We start from the raw sequence: 15,917 nt of genomic DNA, 5'->3' as shown, positions 1-15,917 counted from the left end.
AGAGCGTGAGAGCAGATCTGGGAGCGATAACGGCGAAGGAATCTCCGGCGATGATCAAGACATTTCCGATAAGCCGCCCAGGAAGAAACGATACCATCGACACACTCCTCAGCAAATCCAGGAGCTCGAAGCGTAAGCCCATATCCAAATCCTTGCTCGTGTTTTCTCCCGGGAATTCATTGATCGCATCCTTCGTGATCTGATGATTGCCGCTTCGTTTTGGCTTTCAGAATGTTCAAAGAATGCCCGCATCCGGACGAGAAACAGAGGCTGGAGCTTAGTAGGAGACTTTGCCTAGAGACAAGACAAGTCAAGTTCTGGTTCCAGAACCGCCGCACCCAGATGAAGGTTCATCATCGTCAACATTTCTGGATTTTCTCTCAAATTATTTATAATGTTTACTTTTAATTATCGCAGACGCAATTGGAGCGGCATGAGAACTCGTTCCTCCGACATGAGAACGATAAGCTAAGAGCAGACAACATGTCGATACGTGAAGCGATGCGTAACCCAATCTGCAGCAGCTGCGGTGGACCCGTCATGCTCGGCGACGTATCCCTCGAAGAGCAACAGCTCAGGATCGAGAACGCACGTCTCAAAGACGAGCTCGATCGCGTCTGCGCCCTCGCCGGTAAGTTCATCGGCCGCCCCATGTCCGGTGACCCACCGCTCCCCAACTCCTCCCTCGAGCTCAGCTTCGGATTCCCGCCGGATTTTGGGATCTCGACCACCGGCGCTGGCTTTTTGCCGGCGATACCTCCAACGCCGCAGCAGCCGGCGGTTTCTGGGGTCTATCAGAGGTCTGTTCTCTTGGAGCTGGCTCTGACCGCCATGGACGAGCTTGTGAAGCTGGCTCAGACGGATGAGCCGTTGTGGGTGAAAAGCTTAGACGACGATAGAGAGATTCTCAACCACGAGGAATACGTCAGAAGTTTCCCGCCCACCCTCGGTCCGAAGCCGACCGGTTTTGTGACCGAAGCTTCCAAAACCACTGGTTTGGTCATCATCAACAGTTTGGCCCTCGTCGAGACCTTAATGGACTCTGTAAGTTCCGTCACTTCTCCGGTCAACACAAAAAGTAACGGTTTTTCTTATTCCTATCTACTTGGGAGGATATTTACGTAATTTTCTTTTTCCTGAATGACTTCACAGAAGCGATGGACGGAGATGTTCCCATGCATCATCTCAAGAGCCTCAACCACCGACGTGATCTCCGGCGGAATGACCGGAACAAGAAACGGTGCACTTCAGCTGGTAAAAGCTTCAATCTTTCGATCCCTTATGGGTCGACTTACCTCAAATTTCAAATTTTTTTCTCTTCTCGTTTGTTACAAAAAAAGATATTTTATTACACCGAAACCGGGACTTTTCATAAACTCAGATGCATGCGGGGCTTCAAGTGTTGTCGCCGTTGGTTCCGGTTCGCGAGGTGAATTTCCTCCGGTTCTGCAAACAGCACGCGGAGGGCGTATGGGCGGTGGTCGACGTATCTGTCGACGGTGGTCGGGAATATTCTGGCGGATCTCCGGCGCCTGTCCGTCGACTTCCGTCTGGCTGCGTGGTGCAGGATATGCCCAACGGATACTCCAAGGTACGACTTCTTGAATTAAAAACAGCATTAATTGGACCAAAAAGCTCATGGGAATCTGACTCAGCCCGGACCTTTTTTGGCAGCTAATTCTTTGATTCTAGTTGATACAAGTCTTAAAAAATCTAACTTTTTTATTCCTCGGGCATATTTACGAAATCATTATAATCTCTAAGCTATATTTGCTTGTGGGTGAATCACTAGAAGCTCAGGCATCTAAGTGTCTTGTTTTTTAGCCACCCTCCAAAAATATTATTTTATTTCGAGATAAATAATCCATATAGAACTAGTTTTATAGACTTATGGATAACATTGTATTGGTATCTGTATACATTGTTCTGAATAATATATTATATGATCTTCCTCCTCGATTTTTGATGGGAACCTTCCGAGATATAGCTGAATTCTCATGGATCCGGATGCTTCTCCTGTCTGTCGGACCAGAGATTTGAAGTTTTCGACAACTGGGTCTGTCTAAAAATTTTAAAATATTGCAAAATCGAGGTCCTCTTTTATTATTATTATTATTTGCATGATTTAATGAGCATCGTTACAAAAGTATTTGTGCAATCGGAAGAACACGTAATTTCACACCCCCCCCCTTTGCATCTACAGTATCTTCTAATTTATTATTTTGGATTTTATACCCCTTAAATAAAAATTATTTTACTAAACATTTTGCCCTTTCTATCCTCTAGGAGGTAGCAACTCCATGATAAGTTCAAGTCTTAACATGTTGCATAAACTATGAATAATGCCCATGCATAGATATTTGTATTTATTATGCCCCATATAATCAATCATTCATTTTTCTTTTATGTTTAAAATTGTAGTAACGTTATCACACTGTAGTGTCACTGTCCCATAACAATAAACCGGGTGAAGAAAGACAGCCCCCCATTGGATCTAATTTTAGCTTGATGTGATAACCGGCCGGTTTGGTTTTTCTTTAACAAAGTAATGATTGGACCGGTGGCGGTGGTAGGTGACGTGGCTGGAGCATGCAGAGTACGAGGAGAGCCAAGTCCACATCCTCTACCGACCACTGTTGCGGTCTGGCCTCGGCTTCGGCCCTCGGCGTTGGGTCGCTACTCTCCAGCGGCAATGCGAGCGTCTCGCCATCCTCATGTCCTCCTCCGTCTCCCCTCCCGACAACGCTGGTCCAACCTCTTTATCCTTTAATACGCACATTCATGAAATTATCGAGTACGTATTTTAACGTTATATAAAATGCAATTTACAGCCATAACGCCGAGTGGCCGGAAAGGCATGATGAAGCTGGCGCAGAGGATGACGTACAAATTCTGCTCGGGCATCTCAGCGCCGCCGTCGGTCCACGGCTGGAGAAAGCTGACGGTGGGTCACGTGGACCGTGACGTTAGGGTCATGACCCGTGGCGAGCCAACGGGGATCATTCGGAGCGCCGCCACGTCGGTGTGGCTGCCGGTGCATTCGCAGCGGCTGTTCGATTTCCTAAGGGACGGCCGAATGAGATGTGAGTGGGATATTCTATCCAACGGGGGTCCCGTCCAGGAGATGACCCATTTTTCCATTGGCCGTGATCGCTGCAACTCCGTCTCTCTTCTCCGGTCCAATGTAAGTCCTAATACATATGGGTTTATATCAATGATTCAATGTTAATTTAAACCGTTTTCGGTATAACCATTACCGGTATAGTGATCGGTTTGGTTTGGTCGTGAGGCTGGAGTGGAAGGAACTGATGGATTAAGAGACGACGACGTTTTTGTCCCTTCGGTGACGTCAGGGTTAGACAATAGTGGATTGGAATTTTGGTGATTTAAAAAACGACATTATATTTTGTTTTTATATTATATTCCAAAATCTTGCAGGAAATAGTAACAAAAAGCGTGTCAGCTTTTTGTAAGCATATAAAAAGTCAAAATAAAAGGACAGCTTCAACCTTTTCCCTTTTTCTGTGTTTTTTCTTTTTTTCCTATCCTTTTTTACCCCGCCGACACAGACCTACGTTACACGCACGCCAGTGGCAATTTATCGTAAATATATGCTGTGTTTGAGGGTTAATTCCGTTTCACCGAATTGTTTGGCAGGCAATGAACGCAAGCCAGAGTAGTATGCTGATTCTGCAGGAGACATGCATAGACGCCACGGAAGCGCTTGTGGTGTACGCGCCTGTGGACGTACCCGCCATGCACGTTGTGATGAACGGTGGAGATTCGTCCTTCGTGGCACTCCTCCCCTCTGGCTTCGCTATCCTCCCCGACGGAGGCGGGCCCCACGACGGCGCCGGCGAAATGAAAACTCCTGCGGCCGGTTGTGGGTCCCTCCTGACGGTGGCGTTTCAGATACTAGTGAACAGCCTCCCCACCGCCAAACTAACGGCGGAGTCCGCTGAGACCGTTAACAACCTGATAACGTGCACCGTTGAGAAGATCCGTTCCGCCCTACATTGCGATAGCTGATGACTGACGCCGTCTGCTTTTATTTCTTATATCTGTTCTTTTTATGTAGTTCACTTTCCGGGGTGTCGAGTCAAGAACGAACCGCGCGTGAGGGTGAAAGCCGACTCCTTTCACCGTTTTCGGAAGGGCGAAAACCGTCATTTCGAATAGCGGTGCGGGTCGGTGGTTCGGGTATTGACTCGGGTCAGAAACCCTGATCGATCTGCTCTCATGGACCGTCTGTGTAATCCTTTTCTCTAAGTCGTATATCAAGAACAAATACATGTTGCTTGTTTGTTCAGCGTGAAGTGCACGCGCCACCGTGTTGCGAGTATAAATCGATGGGGGTTAAAAAAAGCTGGCCCCATATCATTAAATGGTTTATTTAGCAGGCTTTCATTAAATGCAAAGGTTCCTTGGCCCGTTGCGTGGGGGGCTTACATAGTCTACCAATGAGGCTTCGCCACGTCAACCTGTGACAGACTGTCGATAGGAGCGTACGTTACGTCGTCGTTTTGCGCTGGTCAAATGTTGTGACTGCACTGATTGGTGGTGCTGGAATTATGCGAGCGACTACAACTGATTGGGCTTTTTAAATGGGCCCAATCTTGACTTATGGGCCTACACAAATTAAGCTCAATATAGTAAGCTATTACTGGACTTGCTAGTCCAAGTATCATATGCTGCTAGGTAAAGGGGTAAAGGTCCAACTTGATTTGGTGCTTCTCAATGTTGTCGGCCCCCAAGGCCCATATCAACGTGGATTCGTCCGCACGTGCAGTGTGCACACACCTTCTTTTGACGTCCTACGGGATCCAAACGCTTCATTGCCAAATGGGCGAGCCATGACTTCACCCGCCGCCCAAGGACACGCATCTGTCCTTCTGGAAATTCTTGGATTTGAAAATGCAAATGAATAGGAACAGGGTTTGAGTTTCTTAGCAAAGAGCCAAATACCTTTTTTTTTTCATGGGCACTTTCCGTAACCTACAAATGCAAAATAATGGGAGTGAAACCTGGACAATAGACATTTTTACGTGTTTAGTGTTGTGATTGACCCACTCAGTTCTGTCCTAAAGAAGAGCCATACTAAAGACAGAACTGGGCGGTGAATCAACAGAGCTGCGACAACGTCTAATAGCTTTTTTCTATATTATTATTAAAAAAAAAAGCAGCATAACATAAATAAAGCTAAAAGTACGACAAAGCATAGTCGGCTAGAGAGCAAGCACAACAAAGCCACTTGCTGAATCAGAGGGTTAAGATTAGGTGATATAATAATAGCCTCACCGTCTAAGAAGAAGATGATGGTCGCATAAGAAGAGGTTATAGATGACAATAGGACTCCTCACAACATGACGTCCGCTCCTTCAAACCACCGATCCCAACACAATCTTCCCTTCAGCCATTTGTCCGGTCACTCTGATGGTAACCTCGAAGCTCAGCTTAGAAGCCGCCTCCAAAAACAACAACGTCGAGGGCTTCACGGTAATTCCAACTCCTTCCGGGGCCATGACTGTTGCGTTGTATCCCCATCTGGTGAGCCCTAAATTTGTCACTGTGCGCCTAAGCATGGCAACCGTTGGTGGCTTGTCTGAACGTCCCAAAGTCATCTGCATTGTTGGGTAGTTGAGGGAATCGTAGCCGAGCCCCGGAAGGTGGGAGGAACAGTCCACAACCTTTCCGACGAGCTTTGCCAGATCAGCTCCGGTGTAGACCTCGCTGCATAGGAATTGGATTTACGACATCTCGTCCATGTCGTATACTAAGCCCGGATCAACTGCTCGCATCGGGTTTATTTGGCCAGCTCCATACCCGAACTCTCCTCCTCATTCACATTACTGCTCACCGGTGTTGCTGTAAACCCAAAAGGATTTTGAAAATGCAAAACAGATTCAAATTTTCCAAACGCGATGACATTCTCCTAGGTATTTCCCAACTAGACCATAAAATAGCGCACCAGAAATCAAGTTACTAGGTCTCGAATCAGGTCCTAAGAGGCAGGAAAACATAATCATCTCTAGTATCAGGTCCTAAGAGGCAGCAAAACATAATCTTATCTAGTAAGGTGAGTTATGTAGCTGAGGTTATGATGGCAGCCCCTGTCCAGTCTGGGTGGAAAGACTTAACATAGGCAGTGATACCGACAGCATGAGGGCATGCCATAGAAGTTCCAGACGCAATGATGTATTTTGAGAATTGGTTATCACCTGCCAATCCAGTCAGTGATCTCAAGGGAGTAAAGGCAGCCAAGATATCAACTCCTCGTGCAGCAATATTGGGCAATTCAAGATATCAAAACCATTACTGATCTTAGTTTCTGTTGGAACATAAACTTGTTCCTAATATTTTGTGCTCTAGAAAAAATGTGTTCAAAGAGTTTAAAATTTTGTGTTCAAATAATTAAGTACTTAGACTATATTTATTAGTAGTTCTAGAATGATCTATGGTGTAGTATATATATGGGTTGTTTGAAGTTTGTAGTACAACAACAAAAAAACACAAGAAAAGAAATACAAAGAAGAAGAAGTATTTTGAGTATTTCTCCTCCTCTCTTCTCATTCATATATACTTATAAAGTATAAAGGAAAAAGCCTAATAGCTTACAAGTGGTATCAGAGCCGGGATATCATGGCGTCGACGAGTTCGATCCAATCGCAAGTTCCGCAACTTACGAAAGACAACTATCGTAGGTGGAGTATCCAAATGGAGGCTCTTCTCGGATCCCATGATGTATGGGACATGGTGGAGAACGGTTATGTCGAATCGGAGACAGTATCGGAGAATGAAGAGGAGAAACACAAAGATCTACGAAAGAGAGAGAAGAAGGCGTTGTTCACAATATATCAAGGAGTCGATGAAGTAACGTTCGAGCTTATTGCCTCGGCGACAACGTCCAAAGAGGCGTGGGAAATTTTAAAGAAATCTTATGAAGGAGTCGATAAGGTGAAGAAGATTCGGTTGCAATCTTTACGATCGCAATTCGAAAGTCTACAACAAGGGAATTCCGAGTCGATCTCGGATTACATTTCACGGGTAATCACTATTGTTCATCAAATGGCGACAAATGGCGAGACGTTGAAGGATGTTCGGGTCGTGGAGAAAATTTTGAGGTCCCTTGACTCAAAATTTGATTCTGTGGCAGTTGTGATTGAAGAATCTAAAGACTTAGATTCAATGACGGTGGAAGAACTTCTTGGTTCTTTGAAGGCGTTTGAAGACAGACTCAATCGGAGAAAAGGAGAAGAAAAATCTGTTGAGCATGCGCTAGAAGCAAAGCTCGCTTTGAAGACCGAAAAATCGAGAGGAGGTTATCAAAACCGAAGAGGAAGAGGTGAAAATTACGGACGAAGAGGTTATGGACCAAACCATCGGGTGCCGACCAACAATCGTAATGATGATGGAGAAAATACAACTGATCACTATGGTCGTGGCGAAAGAGGTGGTCGAGGTCAAAATTGGAACCGAGGCCGTGGTCGTGGATTTGGAAGAAATAATGGAGGAAGGTATGATAAATCTTGGATTTAATGTCATACTTGCAAGAAATTTGGACATTATTCCTATGAATGTTGGCATAATCCTGACAATGATGGTGGAGAGAAAGTCAATATCGTCGATAAAGAATATCATGATGCAGAAGAAGTGTTGATGTTGTCACAAAATGAGGTCGAGCCAAGCGGTGTGTCAGAACCATTTGTTACATGGTATCTTGACACGGGAGCATCCAATCATATGTGCGGCAGAAAGGAGTTATTTACAAAGCTTGTCGAAAGGAACTTTGGCAATATCACGTTTGGTGATCTTTCAAAGAGACCAATTCAAGGGAAAGGGGAAGTCACACTGACCTTCCCGAACAAGAGACAGGTTTGCATCTCGAATGTCTATTATGTTCCCGATATTAAAAGCAATTTGTTGAGTGTGGGCCAGTTGTTGGAGAAAGGTTTTGATGTAAGGTTGAAGAATATGTCTCTAACCATGCGAGACAAAAATGGCCAAATGATCACAACCGTGGAGATGACGAAGAATCGAATGTTTCCATTGAGACTGAGCTTTAATGAGTCGAGGTGTTTGAAGGTAACGACTCTAGATAATTCAACTTTGTGGCATCTTCGATATGGACATCTAAATTTCAAGGCATTAGAATTACTTCAGAAGAAGGATATGGTGATTGGGTTACCCAAGATTGCAGCTCCTAACAATCTGTGTGAAGTTTGTGTTATGGAAAAGCAGCAAAGGAAGTCGTTTCCGACATACAAGTCATGGAGCGCGGCATGTCCCTTGAGCTGGTGCATTCGGATGTTTGTGGACCCATCAATCCCACATCGAATGGAGGTAATCGATATTTCCTGACATTTACTGATGATTACAGTGCAAAGACATGGATTTATATGTTCAAGGAGAAAAGGGAAGTTTTTACTAAATTCAAAGAGTTCAAGAGTATGGTGGAAAAACAAAGTGGATGCCCAATCAAGTACTTGCGGACTGACCGTGGAGGAGAGTATACATCAAATGAGTTTGAGAATTTTTGCAAGGAACACGGGATTTCTCATCAGCTTACCATGCCTCAAACACCACAGCAGAACGGAGTTTCGGAGAGGAAGAACAGGACTATACTGAATATGGTCCGATGTATGCTTAATGAGAGAAAAGTCCCTAAGGAGTTTTGGGGAGATGCTGTTGCATGTGCTGTTTATTTATTGAACAGATTTCCATTGAAGAAAATCAAAGACATGACACCGGAGGAAGCTTGGAGCTTACGAAAACCGAAAGTTGATCATCTCAGAATCTTCGGGTGTGTGGCATATGCAAAAGTGTAGGAAGAAAGGCGAACAAAGCTTGAGGATAAAGGTCAGAAATGCATATTTTTGGATTATGGTGAAAATTGCAGGGGATACAAGTTGTATAATCCCGAAACTCGGAAAATCATAATGTCTCGAGATGTTGAGTTTGATGAGGAGAAGAGTTGGGATTGGAATGGTAGCAATCAATTGCAGAGGATCATTTTCGAAGAAGTTGAGGAGAATTCACCATCCCGAGTTATCCAGAACCGTTTTGATAATGGCGATTCTAGTAGCTCACCCGTGAGAAAGATGAAGAGCATTCAGGAGATTTATGATACAACTCAACCGATAGAATCCATGTTTGATGATGAGTTTACTAATTTTTGTCTATCTGCTAGATTCAAAGGAGTTAACAGGAAGAAGAAGTGGATCAAAGTGAAAGATAAGTTGAAACCCTTTCGGAAGAAGCTCAGAGTCAAAGCTAAAGGATGAACAAGTTTAAGGGGGAGTTATGTTGGAACATAAACTTGTTCCTAATATTTTGTGCTCTAGAAAAATGTGTTCAAAGAGTTTAGAATTTTGTGTTCAAATAATTAAGTACTTAGACTATATTTATTAGTAGTTCTAGAATGATCTATGGTGTAGTATATATATGGGTTGTTTGAAGTTTGTAGTACAACAACAACAAAAACACAAGAAAATAAATGAGTATTTTGAGGATTTCTCCTCCTCTCTTCTCATTCATATACTTATAAAAGTATATAAAGAAAAAACCTAAGAGCTTACAGTTTCAACATGATGGAGAATTCAGATTTTCCACCGAAACAACAAAAGCAATATTAAAAAGGGTTACTACTCTAGGGAGACCAACATATCTCAATGGTTTCGAGATTTTCATCCTCTCAAAGTGTTTCATCAAAATGGTCATATCTCCATTTAAACTCAAGGGTTGCTTATATAAATAGTCAAAAGAAGTTGATCACAATTTAGATTTTTCCCCCAAATGTCTATTACCTAAAATACCCTTGTCTAATACAAAAGATAGATAAGTATATATTCAATATTATATCCAATACTCTCTTCTTTCCTACGCTTGATTCGATGAACCGACGTCGTCTCTCGTCTTCTTCTCCGCTCCTTGCCTCTTGCGCTTCCTTTTATAAACGTATCGAATTGGCGGTGATCTATCAATACTCCCCTCGATAACATTCACCTTGTTCTCAAGGTAAAAGGCCGGAAACTGCTTCTCGGGGGTACATGGGAACCGGTAGTGGTGGGCGTTTCGGTTCGGTTCTTCGGAACTGGACCGAACTGAACCGAAAAAACGTTACTTTTTTCGACTCGAAACTGTTTTCAATTTCCGAACGGTATTATTTATAGAGAACCGATTTTTTCCGGAACTGAACCGAACCGAACTTTAAATAATCCCGAAAAATCGAATATTTTTAAAGGGAATCTATATTTTTTTAATAAAACCCGGAACCGAACCGAACTGATACCGAAAGCATACCGAACCAAACACAATATAAAAACCGATTGGTCAAATCCCATTATGACTTGAAACATGCATTATGACAGTGGAATTTGAAGTTACATTAGACCTCACCCAAACTTGAACTTGACAACGTCTTCAGTGTCAATCCAAACAGAGTGGGTACAAACTAATAAAGTGAAAGAAATAATGAAAAAAACAATAATGAAATAGGAGAGAAAAGAAACTTAGCTCAATGGAACTCATGTATTTATCGTCTCTCCTTTTGCTTAACAAATGATGATACATCAAAAGAATTATCACCACAAACGGTTTGACGATTTTCTATCTCACCGAAAGCTAATTTGGATTTTGTGGACACAATGAATCAAGCATCTCAATTTGTCAATTTTTCGTCGTCATAACCAGTAGGATCCAATGATTCTAGTGGTCAACAGAACAATTTAAAATTTATCCACATTAATCAAACTCTGACCCGACCCAAATGCCCACGGGTTATGCGTTTAAAATAAAGATACATTTGGTGGTGTAGTAGACAATCAGTAACTTTCCATTTATCGCATTCATTAGATGTCGGGTTCATATACGAAAGTAATTCTGGTGTTAGAGAAGAACTCTTGTTGAGTTTTCAACATCTTCATATACAGTGATAAGAAGTAGTCGATGACCTTGTATCATATGTGTATGCACTGTATAGGAAGATGTTGAAGACCTAACTAGAACTCTTCTCTATCTCCATAATTATTTTCATGAACCAACTTTTCAACACAAATGAGAACTCAAATAATACAACAAATGGGAATTCACTGCATATCGACTACACCAACAAATGCATTTCAATTTTAAAGGCATATACCCACAGGTATGGATTCGGTCGGAACTTGATTAATGTGAACACATTTTATACTGTTCTATTGATTAACCAGAATCATTGGATTATACTAATTGTGAAGACGAAAGAACAACAGATTGAGATGTTAAATTCATTTTGTCCAGAAGACCCAATTGAATTTTAGTTGAGATAGAAAAATATCAAACCATTTGATAGTAATAATTACTTTGATGTAACATTATTCGTCAAGATCCACGGTATCCATGGATATGAGTCCTTATGAGATAATTCTGATGTAAGATCTCTGCGACAAATCGATGAAAATGATTGTGGGTTATACACTCTCAAATTTGTCCCGTGTCATGCCTTCGAAATTGATTTCAATGAAGGTCACCTCCTGAAGAAAAATATCTTGTCTTTATCGATTAAGGATGACAAACACAATTCTAGATTTTCTTCTTCGATCTAGTAAAAAATGTTTCAAATATAGATCATTGAGCAGATCGACATATGCCATAGTCAATGTGCCCATAATACAAGAGAATGAACTTAAATCTCCAAATTTTGGATAAAATACATTTTTTTGTGTTCTTATATTGAACTCATTGTATAAATATTTTTTAAAAATTTTGTATAAATTGATTATTTCATTTATTTTAATTTTATCGATTATTCATCTTACATAGATAACATGCTAAATGAACTACCGCATGTCGTGAAAGACGACTTGCTGCAGGTTGTGATAAAAATAAACTACAGATTACGTATAAAAGAGAATGAATTTGAAAGTTTCAAAACTTGGTTAACATGTATTTTGTGTACTGAACTCAAAGTTTATTATATAAAATGCATGTTGGTTGAGGGTCTGCTTCAAAAATATTTTGACCTACTTTTAAACAGTAAAACATAACGAAATAATTATATTTTTTAGAAACCTTTTCATCTCCTAAAAATAACTTTCAAAATTTTGTTAAAATGCATTTTTTTATACTGGACTCAAGTTTAAAAATTTTGTATAACGTGTTTCTAACATTTTCTAACATGTAACTTTTCCTCTTTTAAATTTTCTAAAATAATGTTACTATACCACCAAAAAAAATAATAATATATTTGCTAAAATAAAAAAATCAATTTTTCAAAAAAATAACGACTTTCTAAATTTCTTTCAGATCAAATATTTAACCAAGTTAAGCGAAATTTTAAATGGTTGGATTACTACTGCCATGAATGGAAGGAGGTTTTAGAATTTTTAAAATTCAGAAACCAAAAAAATAATCAATGAAGTTTTTACATATTTAGTTAGCTAATTTAATAAAAATATAAACTAAAAAAAACTCTACTTTTTAAATTTATAAATATGACAAAAATAAAAAATTAGAAACCAAAAATTAAAAACCAAAAACTAAATAAAATAAAAACTCAAAATAAAAACTATTATCATATATCATGTCCTTGCCATGACAATAATATTTTTTTAAAAAAAAATATCCACATCAACGAATCGATAATTAATTTTATCATATGGTAGGAAAATTGGGTCAATTTGATCCACGATTTAATTTTTTTTATACAAATTTGGTTTTTAGTAAAAGTTTTGACAAATAAATATGTTATTTCGAAAGTTTACAAAATCATGATTTTTTAGGACATATTTTAGTACCTGTATCGAGGACACCGATAATAATGTCTCGTTCGACACGGAAGTTCCTTTGAACGGAGAGCGGGAGGCCGATGAAATCCCAAGATCTGGTGGTGTGAAGATGGTGATGTTCGTTCGGAATCCCACCGACGACTCCGTCCATAGCCGTCATCTTCTCGGCCTCATCTTCCGACAGCTTCGCCGCAAATGCATTGAAGCTCTTAGCGTAGCTATACACGTGCTGTGATACTCTATTTATATATAAAAGAGAACCGCTGGGAACAGTTTCAGTTTTGGGTGGTTAAAAAAAATAAGAAACGTTGAAAACGTGGGCAGGTAAAAGTTTGACGGCTGAAGTTTTTAAAATTTTTAAAATATAAAAATCTAAAAAAATATTTTTTATAAATTTATTTTTTCTTAAAATTTGGAAAATTATTTTGGTGAAAAATCAATAAAAAAACTAAAAGCTACATTTTTTTTAGATTTATAAATATTATAAAATTCAAAAACCAAAAACCCAAAACCCAAAACTAAAACTAAAAAACCAAAATAAAAATACAAAAGCCTTTGTAAATTTTTTTTTATATTTCCAATTGAAATGTAAGTCAGACCAAAAGCTATAATATATTTCATATAAAAATTATTACTTTTAGGCATTATGCAACACATCAACCAACTTTGAATATGAAACTTTTTTTTTTTATTTGCATCGAATTACACATTAAAAAGATTCATATATTTTAATATCGATGTATACCTCCAACAATATTGAAATATATATATTACATCCGCCCGCATCTGTGAGAGACAAGAACGTGAAGTCCTCCATCAACGTGAAGGTTAATCATTGTCTTGTAGGTCACATCTTTGTGATCGGTGCTAAGTTTGAACTGAAAACAACGCAGCATTACAGCCGAGAATATCTTCATCTGTCTGTACGCGAATTCTTTTCCCAGGCAAATCCTCGGCCCTGCCTGTCAAAAACCATTACCAAAATCCATCTCTCAATGTCCTAAAACCATCAGAAAATCGATCGATCCATCATCGGAAGAAGAAAACGATACTACTAACCTGAAAAGCTGTAAACTTGAAAGGGCTTTCGGCTCGAAACTTTCCGTTTTCATCGAGCCATCTCTCCGGTCTGAACTCCTCAGCATCATCTCCCCAAACAAATCTCATTCTGCCCATCGCATATGGCTGGTAAGCCACCATATCTCCTTTGTTGACACTAAACCCATCTGGGAACGTATCATCCGACAAGCAAATCTTGGCATCCTGTAAGAATATGTGTTCATCATTTATCTATCTACCTGATCCAAAGTTGCCAGTTGAAGATATTATATAGTTACCACAGGGACTGCAGGATAGAGCCTTAGAGTCTCAGTTATAGTTGCATGGAGATAATGCATCTTTTCAAGTGTTTCTTCGCTTAAGCTCTCAGCCAATTCGGCGAAGGAGGTGATGTCTATTGACCCAGTAGCTTCCTTAACTTCTTCTGCAACCTTTTCTTGAATTTCTTGTTCCTTGCAGAGTGAGTAGATTAGCCAGGATAGAGTGGCAGCTGTCGTGTCTCTCCCAGCAATAACAAAGTTGAGGATTATGTCTCTCAGATACTTGAGATCATTGGTGTCGGTAACTTGCAAAAACCTTGACAAGATGTCTGCTTTCTGCATCTGCATGATATCACCAGATAAGACATTGAAAAGAGTTTCATACGGTTAAGGGGAAAAAAGGAAAAGTTTTGTGATTGATGGGTTTCACACAGAGGAGTTGTCTGATTCCTTCAGATCATCATCCATCTGTTCAATCTTGAAGCGGATCAACTTGTAAACGAATTCATCAATGGCTTTGACGTTCTTCTTCAACGCAGCTTCAGACCCAAGGTTGAAGAATCTCTTCATCTTCCAGGGGAAATCGACATAACGCCAGAGGGTAAGTGCACTTGCATTGTCGAAAGCAGAGCTGAACACCTTCCCTTCCTGGGTTGATCCACACAAGCTATCGAGCTCAAAACCAAAAGCGACTTTGAATATGGAATCAAGAGTTGACTTCATGAACAAGTCCTGGTCGACCCATTCCAAATCAGTATATTTACAGAAACAAATATCATCAGAAATGGGGGATTTAACAGAGACAAAACACCTGGATATCGATGATGCGGTCGGAAGAAGCGGCATCAGAGACAATAAGAGCGAGTTTAACGGCATTGGTCTGAAAGATAAGGCTGCTATAATCTCGGAGGAATCGAGTGGAGAATTGGTGGCTCGAAAGCTTCCGCTGTTGACGCCATTTCTCTCCATCCACTGCGAATATTCCATCTCCCAGTAGATCACTAAGGATGGTATAGTTGTACAATCCCTGATCACATGTATATAACCCTTTTGATTATCTTAAGCAACAACAAAAAACCCTAAATCGCCCAAAAAAGAAAAAGGAAAGAGAAATACCTTGCCGTAGTTGTCGAAGTTGGACTTGAGGATATACTCGACATTGACGGGATCGGAGGTGTAAACCTCGTTCCGGAAAGGGGCCAACAACCTGTAGGTCTTGTGCTGAGAAGCCAGATCTGTCATGTAATGATGCAACCTTTTGAAATTCAACAGCTGGTTCAGCATCGTCCCTCCGACCGGATGATACTTCTTCTTCTGTCTTTTCATAGACACAAACCGGACGATGAACAAGGTCAAAATTGCACCGAGAGCTGCTACGTAGTAAGGAATCCATAAAGAACCCATCTCCTCCTTCTTCTTCTTCCTCCTCCTTCTTCTTCTTCTTATCTGGTTGGTCTTTAATTATGTGTCGAATCCTTATGATAACAGAAAGGCACAATAGCTTAAAATGAACTTTCAAACATTTTTATATAAACGCATGAAATTTAAAACTTTGAAGAAAATAATAAATAATAAATTTGGTGAATATTGTTTTGCAATATTTTCAAACTTTATTTGTTTTTTAGAAGTTTCAAAGTTTACTTATTTATAGGATATTTTTAAAAAAGTCATGCTTAGGTTATTGTCAAACTAAACATAAATTCATATCTAAACATATTATTTATCTAAATTTTCATAAAAATACACTACTTCCCAAAAAAAATTGACGGTCGGTTTAATGCAAATTTTATTTTACATATAATTTTTTTAAAATCTCTATAAATTTTATGTATTT

The 15,917-nt window shown here is 40.1% G+C and overlaps 2 protein-coding genes across 3 annotated transcripts in view; one reads left to right on the top strand and one right to left on the bottom strand.

Annotated features, from left to right (window-relative positions):
• Positions 1–4,309, top strand: part of LOC104817016 (homeobox-leucine zipper protein ANTHOCYANINLESS 2-like) — a 5,480-nt gene extending 1,171 nt beyond the window's left edge. The window contains exons 3-10 of the mRNA XM_010546073.2: positions 1–132; positions 231–348; positions 418–1,044; positions 1,153–1,254; positions 1,382–1,591; positions 2,574–2,748; positions 2,832–3,184; positions 3,658–4,309. Of these exons, the coding sequence (XP_010544375.1) occupies positions 1–132; positions 231–348; positions 418–1,044; positions 1,153–1,254; positions 1,382–1,591; positions 2,574–2,748; positions 2,832–3,184; positions 3,658–4,029 (2,089 nt within the window). The 3' untranslated portion in view covers positions 4,030–4,309. The remainder of the gene's footprint in view (positions 133–230; positions 349–417; positions 1,045–1,152; positions 1,255–1,381; positions 1,592–2,573; positions 2,749–2,831; positions 3,185–3,657) is intronic.
• Positions 4,310–13,425: 9,116 nt separating this feature from the next.
• Positions 13,426–15,597, bottom strand: LOC104817015 (cytochrome P450 704C1-like). 2 transcript variants are annotated; one of them, XM_010546072.1, is made up of 6 exons: positions 15,200–15,597; positions 14,895–15,110; positions 14,516–14,731; positions 14,102–14,425; positions 13,824–14,027; positions 13,426–13,726 (listed from the first exon to the last, which is right to left on the bottom strand). In XM_010546072.1, the coding sequence occupies exons 1-6, from the start codon at positions 15,485–15,487 to the stop codon at positions 13,535–13,537; spliced, it is 1,440 nt and encodes a 479-aa protein (XP_010544374.1). In that variant the 5' UTR covers positions 15,488–15,597; the 3' UTR covers positions 13,426–13,534. The 2 variants fall into 2 exon arrangements, with proteins under 2 accessions (XP_010544374.1, XP_010544373.1); XM_010546071.2 differs by having other exon boundaries at positions 14,516–14,815; positions 15,200–15,596.
• Between the last annotated feature and the right edge of the window lie 320 nt (positions 15,598–15,917).

Source organism: Tarenaya hassleriana, unplaced genomic scaffold, assembly GCF_000463585.1.
Source record: "Tarenaya hassleriana unplaced genomic scaffold, ASM46358v1 Cleome26, whole genome shotgun sequence".
NCBI classification, from domain to species: Eukaryota; Viridiplantae; Streptophyta; class Magnoliopsida; order Brassicales; family Cleomaceae; genus Tarenaya; species Tarenaya hassleriana.
Note: the sequence above shows the minus strand (reverse complement) of the source record. Positions and strands in the feature narration are given on the sequence as shown.